This window comes from Cinclus cinclus, chromosome 3 (assembly GCF_963662255.1).
Source record: "Cinclus cinclus chromosome 3, bCinCin1.1, whole genome shotgun sequence".
NCBI lineage: Eukaryota > Metazoa > Chordata > Aves > Passeriformes > Cinclidae > Cinclus > Cinclus cinclus.
Window position 1 is genome coordinate 92,456,559 of NC_085048.1, and position 18,863 is coordinate 92,475,421.

General features: G+C 40.2%; 1 protein-coding gene across 1 annotated transcript in view; it reads right to left on the reverse strand.

Moving 5' to 3' along the window:
* Window positions 1-18,617, reverse strand: part of ESRRG (estrogen related receptor gamma) — a 359,449-nt gene extending 340,832 nt beyond the window's left edge. The window contains exon 1 of the mRNA XM_062490429.1: window positions 18,520-18,617. Coding sequence (XP_062346413.1) covers window positions 18,520-18,617 — 98 coding nt within the window. The remainder of the gene's footprint in view (window positions 1-18,519) is intronic.
* Between the last annotated feature and the right edge of the window lie 246 nt (window positions 18,618-18,863).

An 18,863-nucleotide genomic window follows, 5' to 3' on the forward strand; every position in this document is an offset into this window, starting at 1 on the left:
ATCAGTTCAAAGCCATTTTGCCTTGTCCTATCATTATAGCCTGCTAAAAAGTATGTCCCCATTCATTCTTACAGATCACCTTTAGGTACTGAAGACTATAAAAACTCCTCAGGGCCCTCTCTTCTCCAGGCTGAACAATCCCAACTTATCTCTGCATAGAAGTGCTTTAGCCCTCTGAGCATCCTTGTGGCCTTCTCCAGACTCACTCTAATGGGTCTACATTCTTCCCATGCTGGGGACTCCAGAGCCCAGCAGAGCAGAGGAGACTAGGAGGATCCCCTCCCTCAACCTGCTCACCATGCTGCTTCTGTTGTAGCCCAGGATATGGTTGGCTTTCTGGGATGCAAGAGCATATTGATGGGTTTTACTGAGCTTCTCATCAACTAACCTGGAACTGCTTCTCTCTTAAGTCATTCCCTGTCTTTTAAAGCAAATTACTTTTTTTGTTTGTTTGTTTGTTTTTGTGTGTGTGTGTGACATAAATAAGGGATGGAGAAGCCACTTTGGTGAAGGGACCATAGTAATTAGGAACAGAGTATTGGTGCATCTCACCCGCAGCTGGTGGCCTCTACCCCTCTTTTCCTAGGCTTGGGTACCTCAGCCTCCCCTTTCCTGGCCGGTGCTGTGAGAGCTCCCTCTCCTGTTCCAGTTTTACCAACGTTAGACCTTGTCCTACTGGAAGCATGGCCTGAGTGAACAGAGCAGGTTCCAAGAGTCTCAGCAAACTAGGTTACCTGCTACAAACTGACATCAAATTAATTCCCTGAGGGGGAAATAGTATAAACTTCCAACTAAAACCTATGAAAATCTACTTCTTTATTAAACACAGATGTATATTTACATGCCCAAGATGGTATACATACTGTGGATATTGCATATATACAGTATATACGCATATATACCCACATGTGTATGGGGACACACACACACACACACACACACACACACATAGCATTGCAAGTCTTTAATGCTACTAACCTCATTGCTATTTTAATTCCAAGCAAGGATAAAAATCATTAGTTTCTATATGCCCATCTAAACTTCTGAAAGTACCCGTACTGGACTCACACAGAAAAACATTTTTTCCAAAATGAATACATATTGGAGCTGTGTTTGTAAGTCTAAAACACCAGGCTTTTCACTGGGTATATAAATATTATAATTAACAACAAATATATATTTATAGGATTCTGCATTAAAGTCTAGATCAGATAGGACAATTAACCCATTACAGTTTTCTAAGATATTAGATGAAAGAAAATACATTTAGGAAATGCATAGTCTGACTTACATTAAGCATTTGAGTGGTAAAATAATCTTAGATAGTGCTTTATTTCTAATATTTTTCCGCATGCTCAAAATGAAAGCATGAAGAGCTGTGCAATTGCATATATCTTCTACCAAAAATAGCAGAAAAATACTATAGAAGAGTGCCTGCTGGGTTGGTTATAAAAGTAAAGTATAATCCATTAACTGCTAATTAGAAGCATCAGAAGCAGGCTTTGCTGCAATAAGAGCTGGCCCCTAAGTAGATGTTTCTGTAACCATTTAAAGGCACAGGGTTTCTCCAGTTGCTGAGAATGGAGCTTGGATGGTTTCAGCATAAAGGCCATGTGAAAAGAGACTATGGCACTTGGCCATGTTACCCAGCTGTTTTCTAAATATGATGACAGGTGCCATTTTTTCCATTTGATCGTGGAACGTAATACATCTTCAAACAAATTTTCCCCAACTAGTCTGGTGCAGTTACATTTCAGAGATTCAAATATAAGAATGTTTGCTTTTTTTGCTCTGACAGACACATATTGCAGTCTTTGGCAGATATTTCATTATCAGCTTTTTTCTCAGAGCTGAATTTTTAGTTTATGTATTATTTTGCTTTTTACTGCCATTGTAGAAGGGAAAGAATAAGCACTTGGGTAAAGAATTTAATTCCGAAGGTATTAAAAAAAAAGGGGGGGGGGGGGCTAAGAGCTACTATTTATAATTAGACAATGAATTTGACTTAAATAAGGAAGAATCCTCTTCCTCCCTGTTCACTACTTCCTAAAGGATGGGAAGTATTGCCATAATTTCTCCTCTTCTTTATCTGACTAGCTACCTGGTCAAATTGAGCTGCTTTCCTGCCACTGAAAGGGCAAACAGGTTTTTTGATCCATTTGCCTATGAAAAGGTCTTAAAGGCTTAGGGCAAAATAAAAGGTGAAGCCAAAAGAAATCCCAGTACTCCATCTCCCTGCAGAAATACCCAAGACACAGAAAACAGCAATTATGGACATGAACAACAAAGAGATGATGCCTTGAAATGGACCACAGGCTCCAAAACCCAGCCACGTTGCATGTGGAGCCAAAGGGAGCTCAGCTTCCTCCAGGGCTGGAGTGGCCTCGAGCAGTGCAAGAAGACAAGATACAAGTCAGGCTGCACAACTCAAAAAATCAGGAAAAAACCAAGCAGACAACTAACTTCACATGTTAAAAAAGGGATGTAACTAGCACAAGGGGAAATAGTGCACATCAATGTGTTAGGCTTTTCATCTCCATGGATCGATCAACTAGTAAACATAGGAAGAAAATTTGTGTGGGGCAGGAAACGAGGGCATTCAGCTTTTTTCTTTCTGTCCTATTTTTGTCTACAACACAGAAGAACCTTATTTCTTTTAAAATGGTGAAATAGGGATATCCATCAAGGAAAATTAAGATGGTAACAAATCATTTTTCAAAGGTAAACATCTAAGAAACAATAAAAATAAGATTACAGTAGAAACAATAAAATCAAACTTAGTTTAAACCAATGTCTTAAACATTTGTTAACCCTGGCAGAAGCTCTTACAAGGCAGATGAGTATATCTGTTTTCATTCTGTATGTAAGAAAATAACCATAAAATGCCCCAAAGCCACGGAGGGAGTCAGTGTCAAAGACATGATTAGTAGTTCAGAAGTTATCTGATTCGGGTCACATGGTGTTCCAAAAACCATACCTAAATATAGCATGCAAGAGATCTGCACAAAGAGCAATCCCATGATGGGAGCACACTAAACTCTCCATAAAATTAATTAGGGTTATTTTGAGGCAAACAAAGGAAAGCAAGAAGGGGGGAAAAAAAAAAAAATCAATCCTTGCTCTGCCCAGTTCTGCAAGAGCAGATGTCTGTGGTATGAACAAGCCTCAGTGTGCAGCCCAGGCATTCAGGGAGATGGTTCCTGGGGAAAACCCCACACAGCACCAATGTGGAAGGTGGGTGGGGGGCACAGTGTGGCTGTATAAAGGAATACAGCTCACTGGGGAAGAGGATGACCCTGTCAGCAAGGGGACCATCAGGAAGCCACTACTTGAGTTCTTCTGTTGCTGATAACAGCATCCTTCTAACACAGACACAAACCCACCTTTTTGGAAAGGGAAGGTCCACATAAACAATACCCTTGGCACAGACCAAGACTCTGGGAAAAAACAAATGCTTCCCAAGGAAGAATGGAAAGAAAATTTCCTGTTGGAAGTTGTTACCCCTGAAATTCTCCATTAGCTTTGCCCCTTGACAGGGAGGAGGATTTTCTCCCACAGCCTAAAAAGCTACTCCTAACAGCCTTCCCTACGTGTAGGCTTAAGGAGCAGCCTCATGGAAAAGCACACAGAGCCTCAAAAGGCAGCGGGAGCAGGAGAAAGGGAGGAGTCTTCCTCAGGTTTTTTTGAGTTTCTTTTGGTTCCCCTCTGCTAAGTGGGCGCATTTTTCCCTGTGTTTCCTGAACACTGAATTGCCATGTGGCTTCTGACCTCTGCTGACCTACAAGCTGATTTCAGCCAGCTGGCCTAGTTCACAATTTCCCTATAAAACCTATTTTTAACAATTAAAAAAACTCCACTGATGAATGCCACGGCAAAGGTTTTGGGATGACCACAATCATCAGTTTACTTGGGTATCACCTTTGTTCCTAAGTACCAGGGGGAACACCGTTCTTCCCTCAAGGACCAGAACATGCAGGATGCGTCGATGTTTCCTTGAAGACCTGGGCAAAGCTGAAGCAGAGGCTACGGAGAGCAGGACAAAGTGCAGGACAAAGCTGAGAAGAGGCAGACTTGTGAGGAGTGCTGCTGTCAGCAGGGAGAAAGCAGGCTCTTGAGCCCAGACCACCGAGCAGGTGCTCCAGAAGGCAGGTAACAAAACAGAGTGAGTGTGGGATGCAAACTGCAAATTTCGGCTCCAATGCTTCAGGCCATTAGCAGGTGCTTCAGGCAGTCATCCAAATCAAAGTAAGAAAGTGGAAAGAGCCAAATGCTGGTTAAAGAGGTTTGCTAACGTGAAAATCCCAGCACGGGCAGTTAAAACACTTCCCCATTGTGGGAGCAGGCTAATAAGAAGAAAAGAAAGAAACAAAAAGCATATGCAATTTTTGTAAAAACGGCTGTGTTGGGGATTTTACTATCTTGTACTTGAGCCCCGAGATGCAAATGTTGGCTGGGATGCTGAGATCAGCAGTTATATGTCCTCAGGTGGTTAGAGACAAGACAGAAAAGAGCTGGCATTTGGGGAAAATAGAGGGCCCATTTGATAATGCTTCACTTGAGCATAGAGGGTTTCCCCCTGTGGGTATTGTCCCAAAGAAAGCTCCAGGCAAGTTTAGAATGGTTCATTACTTGTCACATCTAGAAGGTGAGTCAGTTAATGATTACACTGGCTCCCTTTTGACTCCAGCTTCATGTGTTTTCAATCTGAGAACTGTGCTCTCATCAAGTCAAACACCACTCACCACAAACAAATACGGAGGGTATCTGCTTTTCAGATGCTCACCGCACAACCCTAGTTATTTTATTTGTCAGGACTTTCGTGGCACTTTGCAAATCATATTTTTGGTAGCTAATACACAGCATTTTCAACCCATGTTCAGGGTGTGTCACTTTTTTATAATAATGTACACTTTGGAGACCTGGCACTTGCTTTATTGGGATTAATCTCCACAGGGCCCAATACTGGGGCCTTGAAAGGATCTTTATAAAATCCAAATATCTACTTCCTCAAGGGTTAATTCCCCAAGGTCTCCTCAACCTGGAACAGCACTACCTGGTTTAATTTATGTTACACAGACATAAGAAATAGAACTGGCTATTCCAAACAGTTGTGGGTTCAGGCTAGCTACAGTGGCCAATGATAGTATATTTTAATCAGATGGTCACTTGAACATTATTGGTAAAGTTCTCCTCGCTGAGGCTTGCATCTCTTGCCAGAGGCTAGCAGGCTTGACAGAAGGAGAGACGCAAATTCGTTTTATCGGAGTAACATGAGTCAATATGTGGAAAGATACTTCCATCTGCTCTGTGTTTCTGGTGACATGACATTACCGTACAATTTGGTATATATTTATAAAAGAACAGATAAAACAAGATGGCTCAGCTACTATCATTTATGTTCCACATGTATGGGGAGTTCTTTCAAGCCATTTTCTATAGAAGAGGCTAAAACTCAGTATGGAAACTCTGAGGGAAAAAACATGTTGCTGTTTATTTCAGAGAGTTAATGGCACAGACAGACAACTATGGTGCACTTCCAAAAAATAAACAATGTTCTTTGTCAAACTGCTCTCCAAGGAGATGCATTTGGTCAGGTACAGAAATTGTCAAAGGAACCTGCTGCATCCAGCAACTTGCAGACACACACAACCTACTAAACACAACCTGTGAGTAGAGCGGTCTGCACTGTTTCTGCACTAATTCTGTGTCCCTGTATGTTACCAGATCCCTGGGACTTTCATGGTCTGTGGGCAGCAAATCGGCTGAGCCAAAAGGGAAGGTTCCACCTGACTAGGCCAGGAGGAGCTATATTAAGCTTGTCTCAGCTGGAGGTCATTCTGCATATTTTGAAGGCTACTTTCTTGGTAGCTGGTCAAGCAACCAGTTACCAGAAATTAAGAACCTAATCCGTGTAACATCCATAATACTCAGAACACTTCTGAAGTCCAGGCCCTACGTATATAAAGTTCTTAATTTCCAAAATGTTTGACCAAAGCCATTTCACTCAGGGCCAAGCAGGCTCTTGGGTTTGTTAAGCAGTTGCTTCATGTCTTATTTCTAGTAGGCTGCTGGTAGCCCTGCAGCAAAGAATTCATTTTCACAATTCCAAAACATTTTTTGATACTTCCTGACCAAATGGCTTTGCAGTAGAAATTGGTTTCTGTCACCATCTGTTGTTCCATAGTTCGGAAGGGCTAACATTTTCCTTAAAGAGGGAAAAAGTTGGGGAGGATGCATGGCCAATACGAATGGAATAGTTATTCTTTTCCTTACTGTCACTTTATAGGGAAGGCTTGGCCTATTTCTCAGCAGCTGTGAAATTGTCATCAGCAGGATTCTTTACAAAGCTTGGTGGCATATGGAATATATTGCTCACTTCTTAATACTGTAAAACCAACCTTGCTGCATAACTGAGCTAGGCAAAGAAAGCAGGTGCTTGATAAAAAATAATTCCAACATATATCAAGCCTATATAGACTTTCTAGAAACTGCAGAGAAAGATATTTTTGAGACAAGTATGGGTTTGAATTAACTAAATATTTTACAGAAGCCCCTAGGTTTCAGAGGTGGGACAGTCCCTTAAAAATGAGCAGGTGAAATCACTGTGCCACAAGATAACATCATATTCTGCCATTCACAAAGGCAATGTTCACATTCCACACTGAAGGGAAGTGGCATCCCCCACTTTGTAAGACATTAAAAACTGATGCAAGGGTCCCGTCTCCATTTCTGATGTGGTAAGAGATTATTTATTTAGCATCAGTTTTAGCCCATCTCTTTTTGTCACAGCCTGGCCTTATTTTTACAGCTTCTTAAACAACAAGTAAATTTAAAAAAATAACAACAACAACAACAACAACAATAATAATAATCCATGGCACTCTGGTAACCATACACACTGAATTGCAAACACGGGGCTAGAACTGCAGGAGTTTAGGTTCTCACTACAGGAGACACCCAAAGAACAAAGGGTAAATTAAACTTGTTGAACATGCTGGTCTTTTAGGCAGCCTTTTTTTCAAAAGCATTGAGAAAAAAAAAATAAATTAAAAAGTATCAGAATAGGATTATGATGTGCTGCAGTTATGTGCCCACTGCTGTATACTCCCCAGTGAATGACCACTCAGCCACCCCTGCACATATACATGCAGATATATTCATGGTCATCTGTGCCCTGCTGCACCTAGAATGGCCCCAGCAGGTGAACCCAAAGGGCCATTGGCTGATTGGCTTGTCCAGGCCCATGGCAAGCAGCAGATGCTTAGTGAAGGTCATAGAGCAGACGTATAGTGACAATTCCCCAGACTACACTTCCCAACATCCATCTATTTGTGGCTCAGAGACTTCCTTTAACAAAATACATACAATTTTTCCAGATTACTGATCTGCTTTTAGAAATTTTCACTTGCAGTTACAGATGATTACTCAGAGCAAGGCTCTCCAGCTATACTGCATGTTTCTTGTACTAAGTGAGCTATTACATGTCGATATGGAAAAATCCAGCCTGCTGCCCTCATCCCAGAGGGAAGGGCAAACTAAGTATTTGGGCAGCCTATGCTGCCTGTGCTGCTGTACAGGTTCTTCCGTGCACAGTACAGATAGAAAAGAGGTCTGCTGCAGCCATGACGTGGCACAGTAGGAAAAGTCCCCCTGTGACAGTGGAAGTTTGGAAGTCCTATCCTATAGGTTATGATTTTGAGCTGCACATAAACCATTAAAAGCCATAAATACAGATCTGTCATCTATGGGGCTCTGAAGCTACCATTTGACCTCCTGTCACTGTTTAGATAAGTGGCCTTTTAGCAAAGCAGGACAGGGAGCACATTGCTGGGCACTGAAGAAGTACCAGCTACATGGATAATCACGGGACAGCAAGCACCTGTCACTTCCCCACAGTAACACACTGAGAGGGTCATCACTCTTCCAGAGGCATCCAAAAAAACAGTTCTTGTCCACAGTTCAATATGTTTGCTATTTATGCACCTCCTCATTGCTCAAGTAACTACTTACTGCATTCTTTACCATCCAATAAAATTAAGCCAGAAAAAGAGAGGCCAAAGAGAAGTGCAGCATGCAAGAACAAAAGACTCTCCTAGAAGTTGCACACTCTATTAATGTAATACACAAACCAAAAATAATACAGACTAAAGCCTACTATCTAACTAAGCGGGCTTAAATAATATTTAGCTCTTTCTATCATCCAGAAATCTTAAAATACTTCCTAAAGGTGTGCAGATTGGGAAGAGCCTGAATGCAAGCTACTCCTAGGCATTTACTCTTTCCATTAAACTGCATCACTACATCCAAGTATGAGCACAACTTTCTTGCAGCTGGCACAGAGAGATGCATATGTGCATTAAAAGAATAGTTTTCCCTTAATTTTCTATTCACTGATTGCTTTTAATACATTGTTACAGGCATTCTGTGTATAAAAGTAACAACTTGCCATGCACCTATGTTACTCTACTTCTACATGCACAAGAAATACTTCACTCAAGATGCAGTCCTTCTTGCAGTTATAGTAGGAATGTAGTCAATAATCAAGCTATAAATGCTTCTTCTCAAAACCTTGATGCAAGGAAAAAGTAGGTTTAACAATCATCAAGAGAAAATAAAAAATATGATGATAGAGGAAACAAAGATAAAACCATGAAGAGTTTAATAGAAATAGGGAAAACTCAATGCCTTCCTCCAAAACAGACAAGCTTGCAGAAATTATCACAGAAGGAGTGTTTCATAACAAAATTCAAATGCCAAGATGGAGCAGAAATATTTGGAAAGCTCAAAGTCTTATTTCCAGCATGACCTGTCAAAATCAGCACGGGGAGCAAAGCCAGTTGATAAAACATTCCTATGTTAACCTGCACTCTCAAATCAGAAAGCTTCTGTCAACAAGTTCTGGTCTTTGCTACAAAAGTGGGAATCCACAGTAACACCTCGAAAGCCTGAGGATGGATTTTAGATTTACACCTATGAAACCAGATTGATGATTTTTGAATATTTGTTGAACAACTTATATTTTGCATACATCAATGCCTATGGGCTTCTGATCAAGGGCTGTAGCTAATATAAACAGTGTATTAAAACAAACACTTGTCAAAGTTTTCTTTTACTTGGTTGAGATGTTTTAAGGTTTACAGTGAAAATACTGCTGTTCAGACAAAAAAAAAAAGCCAAAGAAAAGGGAAAAAAAACTACCAAAATTTGATCTCTATTCTCTCCACTTAAAACTGTTGGTGCTTCTGTAAACTCAGTTCAGGGAAGACATAAATAGCATCTTTTTAAGTGAATGATTTTCACCACGGGCCATCTAAAACAGGTGTTAAGAGTGGCCCTGAAACAGATCCTATCTGTGTTCACCTAAGTTAGCTTATTTTTGTTTTGCTCCATTTTAATGTATGTATACATCCTGTGTTTTCAGCTTGTCTTTTCAGCCCACTCCCGTCCTCCGCACTCCCAATCTGTCAGCCAGACTCCAGGGACAGGAATTAAAAATGACCACGTTTAAAACTGTACCTCCCTGCATAACAGACTTTACAGAAGCAGAAAGACTAAAAAGCTGAAAAGTTCCCCACAGTCTTTGCCTATTAAATCCCACAGCTGGCCAACAGCAGGCCACGTTTTAGTGTCAAAGAACAGGGCACTGGCTTGAATTTCTGTGTGATGGAAGAGCTGGGGTACTCCTGCCTCTTTACATTTCATATCACAGTGTTTGTGGAGAAAGTTGACAACACTAGGATGCTCAAAAACACCCTGTACTATTACACAGAGGGAGCAAGATGCATGCTAAGAAATAGTGCTGACACCAGAATACAGTTGATACAGCATGAGTGATAAGAGCTTATTTTTGGTTGGTTCAGGCAGTATTTGATTAAAATAGGATTAAATCCTCATCAGACCTCCTTAAAAATCATTTTACACCCATCCCGTCAGTCTGCATCACTCTCCATCTTACAATATTTTCCACCACTAAACAGAAAGAAGTAAGTTTCTGTTCATCAGAGCAGCTAAGAGGCAGACAAAGTCCTTGAAAAGACTAATGCAAGAAAGTAGAAGGAAGGATTCAGTCAATTGGCAACCAAACAGAAGCCTTCTGATATTTCCCACTGAGAAGTAACAGGATCTGGGCTATAGATATGTTTGTCAAACATATCTATAGCAGGGATAATTAAGTTAGTGCAGCAAACTAGGTGCATGCTTTGAAGTGTTCATGCAGTTGCTATACTGACTTTTCTTTCACCTGGTAGGTTAAGCTTACCATCTCACACTTATTTGCAGACTCATGACCTACCCTCTGTCCTCATTATCATTTAGTTTCGGAGAGCTGAACATCTTGGAAATTATATTCAAAGGTTTTGTTATAAATAAAGGAGACTAACAGAAGCCTAAATACAGACTTCTGTCACCAAGGAGTAACTGCCTGGAATTTCTTAAGTCTCCTTTCTGCAAAGGAATTCACATAACTTTATAAACAAATATTCTTCTAAGGTAGGTATTGCTATTTTTTCTTTTTTCAAGACCTCTTGTGATTAGCATCGAAAACCTTGATCCCCAGCTTCCCATAACTGGAAAAAAATGGGGAAACAGGCAACATTGTTGCCCTCCTTCACAAAAAGCCCCAAGGATGTTTCAATTTCTACGCTGGTCTCACTCAGAATAACAGGGTCAAAATACAAAACTGAAAGCTTTAAACCCCCTGTCTTTGGCAGTGATTTTTTATTCCAAGTATTACCAAGCAGTGATACCTTTCCTGCAAAGATCAAACCTAACACAATGGTGAGGATTCTGCTGGGGTTTCTGTCACTGGCAAGAGCAGCACCCAAGTGTGCAGAACCTACAGTGATATCCAGACTGATTCCCACTGATCTCAGTGAAGCCAAGACAGCTTGGGGAGTAATTTCCTATGAAAAGATCTTCACTTACCTACATCCTTCTACAAATCAGAGCTCTCTGCTCTCTGTTCTTCACCCAACTCAATAGGGGACCTATCAACAGTCTCCACTTTTCTACACTAGATTTCTACGGAAAAAAATATGATTACCTTTATTTAAACCCATGTATTTCTAACTGGGATAGGACCCTGCACACACAACACAGGTTCAAGACAGTGGCTTGTAGCCCAATAGACTGACATGCACTCCTGAATTTCTCTCCACTCACAAATAACTGGCATCCACTTCTGAGCAAGAGACACCATTGTGATAGACAGCATATGCCCTTCTGCCTCCTGTATTATACAATTTCTCCTTATTTTGTAAGAGACATTGGGTATTAGTGAATCTGAGAAATCCCACATCAGACATGAGCACCAGTGACAGGGCAAGACATTGCTGTAACTGTCCTTGTAGTCTCCATTCTTGTAGTGTCCATCCATACTGGAAAACACATGGCTTTGGTTTCCCAGTAACATGAGACAAATGCATCTGTTTTAACCTATTCATTTGGGAAAAAAGAAAAAATGCTCTCTTGATGCATTTGGTTGTTGTGCCTTTGCCTCTATTTCCAAGTTATTCCTTAGTTAGGGTTATTGTCCCCAGTATTACTTTTCTCAGGACACTTAACAGGCTGGCTGAAATCATATCTCAATTTAATATGAGGCCAAGAAAATCTCACCCGGAGTCCTCTATCTGTACCCATTAAACAACCCATAAAACTGCCTCAGAAAAGTCAAGCAGCAGACTCGCCTCTGATACCTCAGCTGTCTTCAGAAAGAAAAAGCAAACAAGCAAGACAGGGCTCAAAAGCTTGCCCCAAAAATAGGAACCCTTGCTTTTCTGAGGGCTCTAAGCCCATCTCAGGAGCAGCACCTCACACATGAAGCCCATGGCTGGACAGGCAGCCAGGGACCCCATGCACAGAGCCACTGTCAGTGCTGGGAAGCAACAGTGAGCAAGGGAGACCAAACTTCCCCCTCCATGCAAACTCGAGATTCCATTTTCTGCAAGGTTACCCTCAATGATTAAAATGTTCTGTAATTTACCCTTAAAGGCCAGTCATGATGGGATCCACCAGAATCGATCTGTTATCTTTTACCTCCACACATACCCCATGTGTGCCTTTCATAAGTAATATGGTTTACCAGATGAATGCTGGCAATATTTTCCACTAATTGCAAGAGTTGCTAAACTGAACCTTCACTAAAATTAAGTTGACTATTAAAAGCTCAATGAGTAACCCAGCAAACGGAAGCACTGTGCATAGGATTTAGCAAGCATGCCAGTGATCTGGCAGCCACCAAGGCACAATACTTGCTGAACTTCCTATACCTAAAATTGGTTCCATACAATAGTCATATGTTCGTGATGTATGATGAACTAATGCTCACAATGTTTGGGTGCACTAAAATGCCAAAGTAAATGTATAATAATTCAAGCATGCTTTTCTGAAAACACAAAGTGAGAGGACTGAAAGTCATGGATTAATTTACAATATATACTCTCCATGAAAATAACAGATCTCCATGTATCGGTTTTAGAAATACATTAATAATATCCTTAGCTATTAAGGTGTTGTTATCATATACAGTCACACACATTTTACCTACCTGTATATAAACACTTCTAGGTTTCTTAAGGAACACACACTGCACTTGTTGTTACATGTTAAGTTTATTCACTGTATATAGACTTTTCATGATTGCAGTTTCTAAATTTACAAATATATTTTTTATGCTTTTATAATTTCTAAGATATACTTCTACCCAAATATGTTCTGTGTTCTGTATTTCTGTTTTCAGGATTGTACACAGGTCCATAAATCAAAAGCAGCAAGAAATAAGCTTGCATGCAGTCTGGCTATCTTTGACAAACTAAAAAAACTAAGGATTCCCTGTGAAGAATTCTTTCTCTCAGGGAAAAAAAAAGAAAAAAATAAGAGAAAAGAAAAATATTCCCATGTAATAATGTTGATAAAAGGTATTTTGTCACAAAAAAAAGACAGAACAATTCAGGAAATCTCTCTAAGAGATTTCCTAAGTATTGTCCCCATTTAAAAAAAAAAAAAAAAACAACAAAAAAAAATCCAGAAAACAGTATAAGTGGACATATGCAAAGTTACATGAAAGAGTTAAAGCTATTGATGAAAGACTATTTGCTGATAAGGATGCATCTATTTGAAATGGGATAGCATTTGGGACTACTTGAACAAAAGTCTACAGAAAACTGATAAATCAAGGAACTGAGCAGGATTTAAACAAACAACAGACATGGCTGAGAACACATGAAATGTCACGAGTACAGCTGAGAAATAAGTGATGGCACAGGACCACTTACTCTGCTACTAACGAGACATTTGCTTTGGCCTCTGTGGAGCGAGACTGCTATCAATCCTGCCACGGCTCCAGAAATGCTCGAGACTGAAGCTTGAAAAAAAGCAGTTATTATTTCTGGGTGTGCACATGGAACACCCCAATAAGTCTGGCTTTCAAAGAACAAAATATTCACAGTCAAGTGAAACCTGAAGTGACTTGCAGAACAGAGCTCTTCCTCCAAATACTGCTGTTACAAAACACCAGGGCCTTGATTCTTCAAGAAAACCTCTTGGAGCAATGCTAATTTCATATCCCAGTACCCAGCTTTCAGGTGCTGTTCCTGTGCCATGGAGCCCTCAGCCCTGCTAGTCACTCCTGTGCCACTCAACTGGGGAGCAGCCATCGCTGAGCAAGAACAATCCAATGCTGCCAGCAGGAGAAGGTCAAACTCATCTGTAGCCCCACTTCATCTCTAGGACCTCCATTTTTAAGCAGCAATACTTAAATTTTTTAGTTTTGATACCATTTTCAAGGTATTCCTTTTCCCAGCCTTTTCCCAGGCTGGTCCTGAAAGAAACCTACTGGAGAGTCATTTCCTTCAAGGACACAGTTGCAGAAAGTGAGAGATATCACACACAGAAATCCACCATTTTGCAAGAAGAGTTTGCACTTTCTGAAGTCTGCTGGGATGTGAGGGGAAGGATGGGGGCAGAGAGGCTCAACCTCGTCAGGATGGAGGTGCTTGAGAACATCCAAAGCAGATCTTTGGCCACCTGGGAAAGCTGGATATTGAAAACGTAGGCACTCACACAGGTTAGGCAACTTCTAAGGTTAGGTGGCAGTTCAGTGGGGATATTGAGGATCTCAGTTTGGGCTTTCAATGCCTAAATCCCACTTAAGTCCCACTTAAGGCATCTAATCCTTTTGTGGATCTGGGCCTAAAGCCTTGCCAGGAAGGAGAGAGTCTATGCATGCAAAAGCTGATGGTCAGTGACAGTCTGGTTCTGTTAAAACTAAACTACACAGAGAACTACCTTATTTTTTTTACAAAGGAATAATGCAGAATAATCAAATATGTGTTCTAGTCACGGAAAGTTAATGGAAAGTTAATGCAGCTGATAGAGAACACAGCCCTGTCTTTAGACCCTACGACAGTTATGCTGACCTGGAGAACATTATAACCCATAAATCACGGGTCTTCAATAGCTCATGGGGAGAAGCACATTTGGACATGCTCAAAAGACAAAATGACTACAGAAGTCCTCAAAAAAAAAAAATGAAAAAATAACAACATACCAGCTAAGAGGTACAACTAGAAAGGAGCAGAAATTTGTAAACATCACGGTGTTTTATAAAGAGTTAATAATTCAAAGAACAATATTCTGTTATTCAGTGACCAGCTAGTTTGCCATGCTCTGTGGAATTAAGTAGTTTCAGTCCAGTTTCTAATAGCCAGGAATCCATCTGGCAAGAGTTACCAATTTATTTCTCACTTACCTGCAGTGCTGTTGGCTGTCTCAACCCTGAAGTAAAGTGTAAGTGGATGTGGATAACAGCTTACCTTACATTACCTACACCTTGTATCTCTATATGACAAATCCATTTTTAATTTTTTAAAGGTACCTGTACTTATTCCCCTTCAATTTAGTTGAAAGGACGGTGAATATGGTATTTTCATACACAAATTATCTTATTGATAAAAGTGATCTTGCCATAAGAGTAGAATAGAATTACAACAGTAAAATACAACTTAATGTTACTATTCTATATTGCTGTTATTGCAAAACAGATATCATTAATTATTACTAATTATTTTAATGGCAAATATTTCTGCCAGATCCCAGGTATGCACTGCAACATTTAACTGACTGCAATCACTGAGATTCCTCTATGGTTAAAACAGTGAGGTCTCCATTTTGGGGATTCAAATACATCTTCCCAGAGCTCCACTTCAAATGAAAATTCTCTTGCAGCTGCCCATCAACCAGCATCTGGCCTTTATAAACCATGGAAGAAACAAAGGGACACGCTTCCCGGTCCTTCCTATCATCTGCAGATGGACAAAGAGTTCTGGAAGCTCACTCACTAAGTCCTGAAAATTTTGCATTACAAAATCAGTATTCAATGCAAAATACAGGAAAGTAGAATAAGCACGTATGTCACAGATCGTAAAGATGCCAAAGATACTTTAAGAGGAGGAAAACTGCCCATTTTCCCATGCCACTGAAGTCCATGGAGTCATGGTGCACTCCTTCCTTCCTGAGTACTGCATTATCCCCTCCAGACTGAAACGTGGTCTCCTCTGGCAGGCTCAGTGACTGATAAAGCCCCCATCTGGTTTTCAGAGGGTGAAGGAATTACTGATGCTTTGTTATCAGCTCATGGTAAGGAGGCCAGTGTGGTTTCCCTGATTTACTTGGATATTGGTCTGAAGTCTCACTGTGCTTTCACCTGCATTTTACTTTTGGTTTTGGATTCTTTCCAGGATAAAGACGCAAAGTCAAGTTGGTATCTTTCCTGTCCAGCCACCCCCTTCCTTTTGGTAACATGTTAATATACTGACAGGTCTGATATACAGGAGGATGCCAATACTTAACATTGACAAAGTCAAACAACAGAAAATATTTTGCAGTTTGGCATTTCCCACCCCCGTCCCCCCCACCCCCCAGATATTCCTGTTTAAATGCTTTCCCTTTAATTCTCCAAAGTATTTCTTTTCAATAGAAGTCAGTCTATTTTTGCCTGCTGTTAATCTATGTATAAACTAAATCTCACCTTCCACAAGCACACAAGCAATTGCCCCCTTGGTCTGGCAAGGCAGCTCAGATGAATAGGGAAAGCAGGACTTTTCCTGTATCTAGCTATGCATTTTAGTGGAAACTCATGCTTGGCTGAGACTGGTCAGCTGTAAGAGACTGATGAGAATCGTTTGAAGTACTTCTGGTTGAAAAATATATGCATCAAAATTACCGGTAAAACAACATAGATGTATGTGGCACGTATGAAATATAGAAATAACTTAGAAAAATAAAAAAACCCAAAGTTCCAGCCTAGGACTCTCACAATCTAAATTTTCCAAATTATATAAATGTCACAAAATATAAACACAAAAAACCAGTAAGTCAGTACACTGCAAGGTGACAGTACTCTGTCTACAGAACAGTAAGGGTTAATTTTCTTGAAGAAGTTTGGGGGCCATGAAAGTTGTGAATTTAAATTCACACAAATTTGAAACATTATATTAAATAATGCACAAAGTTAATTTTGCTTGCATTTCTTCCTGGCTACTATTCCTCTTCCAAGTTCCCCCTTACAAAGGGCAGGCACATCAAGGAAGTAGCACCCAGGAAAAAAATTAAGGGAACAACATTAGTGGAATGCAGCAGGCTTGGGGGAGAGACCCATTTATGCAGAGAAAGTGCTTAAGCAGGGACATTGGTGCCTGTGTCTACGGGTACATAGAGAGGTTTGGTGAGCGCATGCCCGGGCAAGGAGGATTTGGTTATGGTTAGAATTTGTGAGTGACAGCCATGTGACAGCTGGGAGTCAGCAAAGATTTTGTAGGGATGGAAATTCCTGAGACAAGACACACGACTGCTCATGCGATCTGCATGTGCCTATCATCATGCTATATTATAATAGCTGACACCATGGTTTACCAGTTTTCCAAAAGAGAGGCTATATATTAGGAAAAGGATTTGAGGCAATTGGATGAGAAATTAAGTCATAATGTTTTAAAACAAAGGGACAAATATAACTTCTTTTCATGTTATTGAAACAAGCAAAGAAAAATCTCCAGTCAAACCACACACCACCAGTAAAACCTGCAATTCCATTATTTACCTTTAGTGACAGGTTATTGTTTTCTTAGAATATTTTTTTTTCTTAATAACTTATTTTAAAAGGTCTGAATCCTACAAACATACTTCATTCTCAGTATGGAATAATCCCACTGATTATTCACATACTGTAGCTATTCCTACACTTTCAGGATCAGGGCCTAAGTCACAATGTACAATTAAGCAGAGGCTTTTCCAAAGAACTGTTTCATTTGCCCTTCTGGAGGTCTTACACGGACATGAAGCCAGTGGAGATGTGCATTTAAATCAAACCTGAAAACCGAAATACTTTCCCTTTAACACTGAATTCAAGCCAATACAGTATCACATGACCTTTACCGTAATTTCTATTAAAATAATTTCATGTCTGGTTGCTTCTGCTATCCTGGCTCATTTGTATTGTTTACAACAAGTCATTGCTCTCGACAGTTAGCGGTGGCTGAATCCATGGTTACCAGTTTTTACATTCACTGGTTAAATGGAATGCAGCTCTTCAGTGGGGTTTCATGGAGAAAGCTCTTAAGAAACCACAATCCAGCTATCAATCAGGCTAACCTGGGAGAAATTAATCTGATAAACAGAAGTATCGCTGTGTATGAAAAATTTATTGAAAGGGAGCTCAAGGCATTTATTAGTTGCAGTTGCCAAAGTGGACACGTTTGGGTCAGACTTAGTACAGGGAAGACTTGGGTTATGAGGTCTATGTCTGACATTCATCCATGTTGTGCCTCCTCTGGCGCTCACTGCTAATACAACTATTCTGTTCGAGGCTTTAAAAAAATAAAAATCTCAAACACTTATTTCACCAGAAATGTGCTCAGAATACAAATAGTGCTTAAATACAGGTTTAACCAGACTGCAGTCCCGGCAAAGTAACTTAAACAGACACAGACAAGATAGTAAAACACAAAATAGACAGCCTTGAGTAGAATCCAATTAAGACAAAAAACACCCCAAACAGAGCAACATTGTTAACGACTAAATTAAGCCTGCAAACAAATATATGTTATTGCCACCTAAGAACAATACGGACTAATTCCGTTTGCCTTGTTATTTATAGTTTAGCGTAGGGTGGGGTTGCCAAAATCAAAGAGCAAAGCAGAAACTTATTTGCAAGATGGACCTCCAAATCCTTTAAAAAATGCCTAAAAACATAAGAAAAGTTCTTTACAGTTTGATGGCTACAATATTTGTCCCACAAGCTACATGACAGCAACAAATAGTTAAATCAAACATATTACTACTAGCTCATCTACTGCAAAGTCACTGTATCAGAAGCCCGAATTGATTTGTTTCCTTAGAACAAACTGAAAATGAATGTAACATAACATCGGAAAAAAGAAATCCCTCCTGCCCTGCTAATCGGATATCGTATAATGGTTGATTGCAGCTTTGCACTGTGCTATTGTTGCCTATATCATACATACTTACAGGTTCTGGGTTCTTCCAAGAGTTTGGTGCAGTTTCAAGGACAAATGTCTTAAGGAAGTCTTTCTACTGTGCAGCAGTGATCCTAGCTCTGATCTCATTACATGAGCAAAGTGCTACAGCTGACAATATAAAGGAAACTTCCTGCGTGAAGAAGAAATCTTGGAAAGTCTCGGGGTTAAAAAGGCTGCTTAAATGTGCTGCTTGATTTGCTCCCTAGTTGTGTATACACAGTAGCAGCTGATCTCTGTTTGCAGCCCTGCAGAAAGAAACCTTTGCTGAAAACCAATGGCATCACATTTCAGAGGAGCTACTGCCAGGCTCTGGAGAGCAAAGCAACCTTTGAC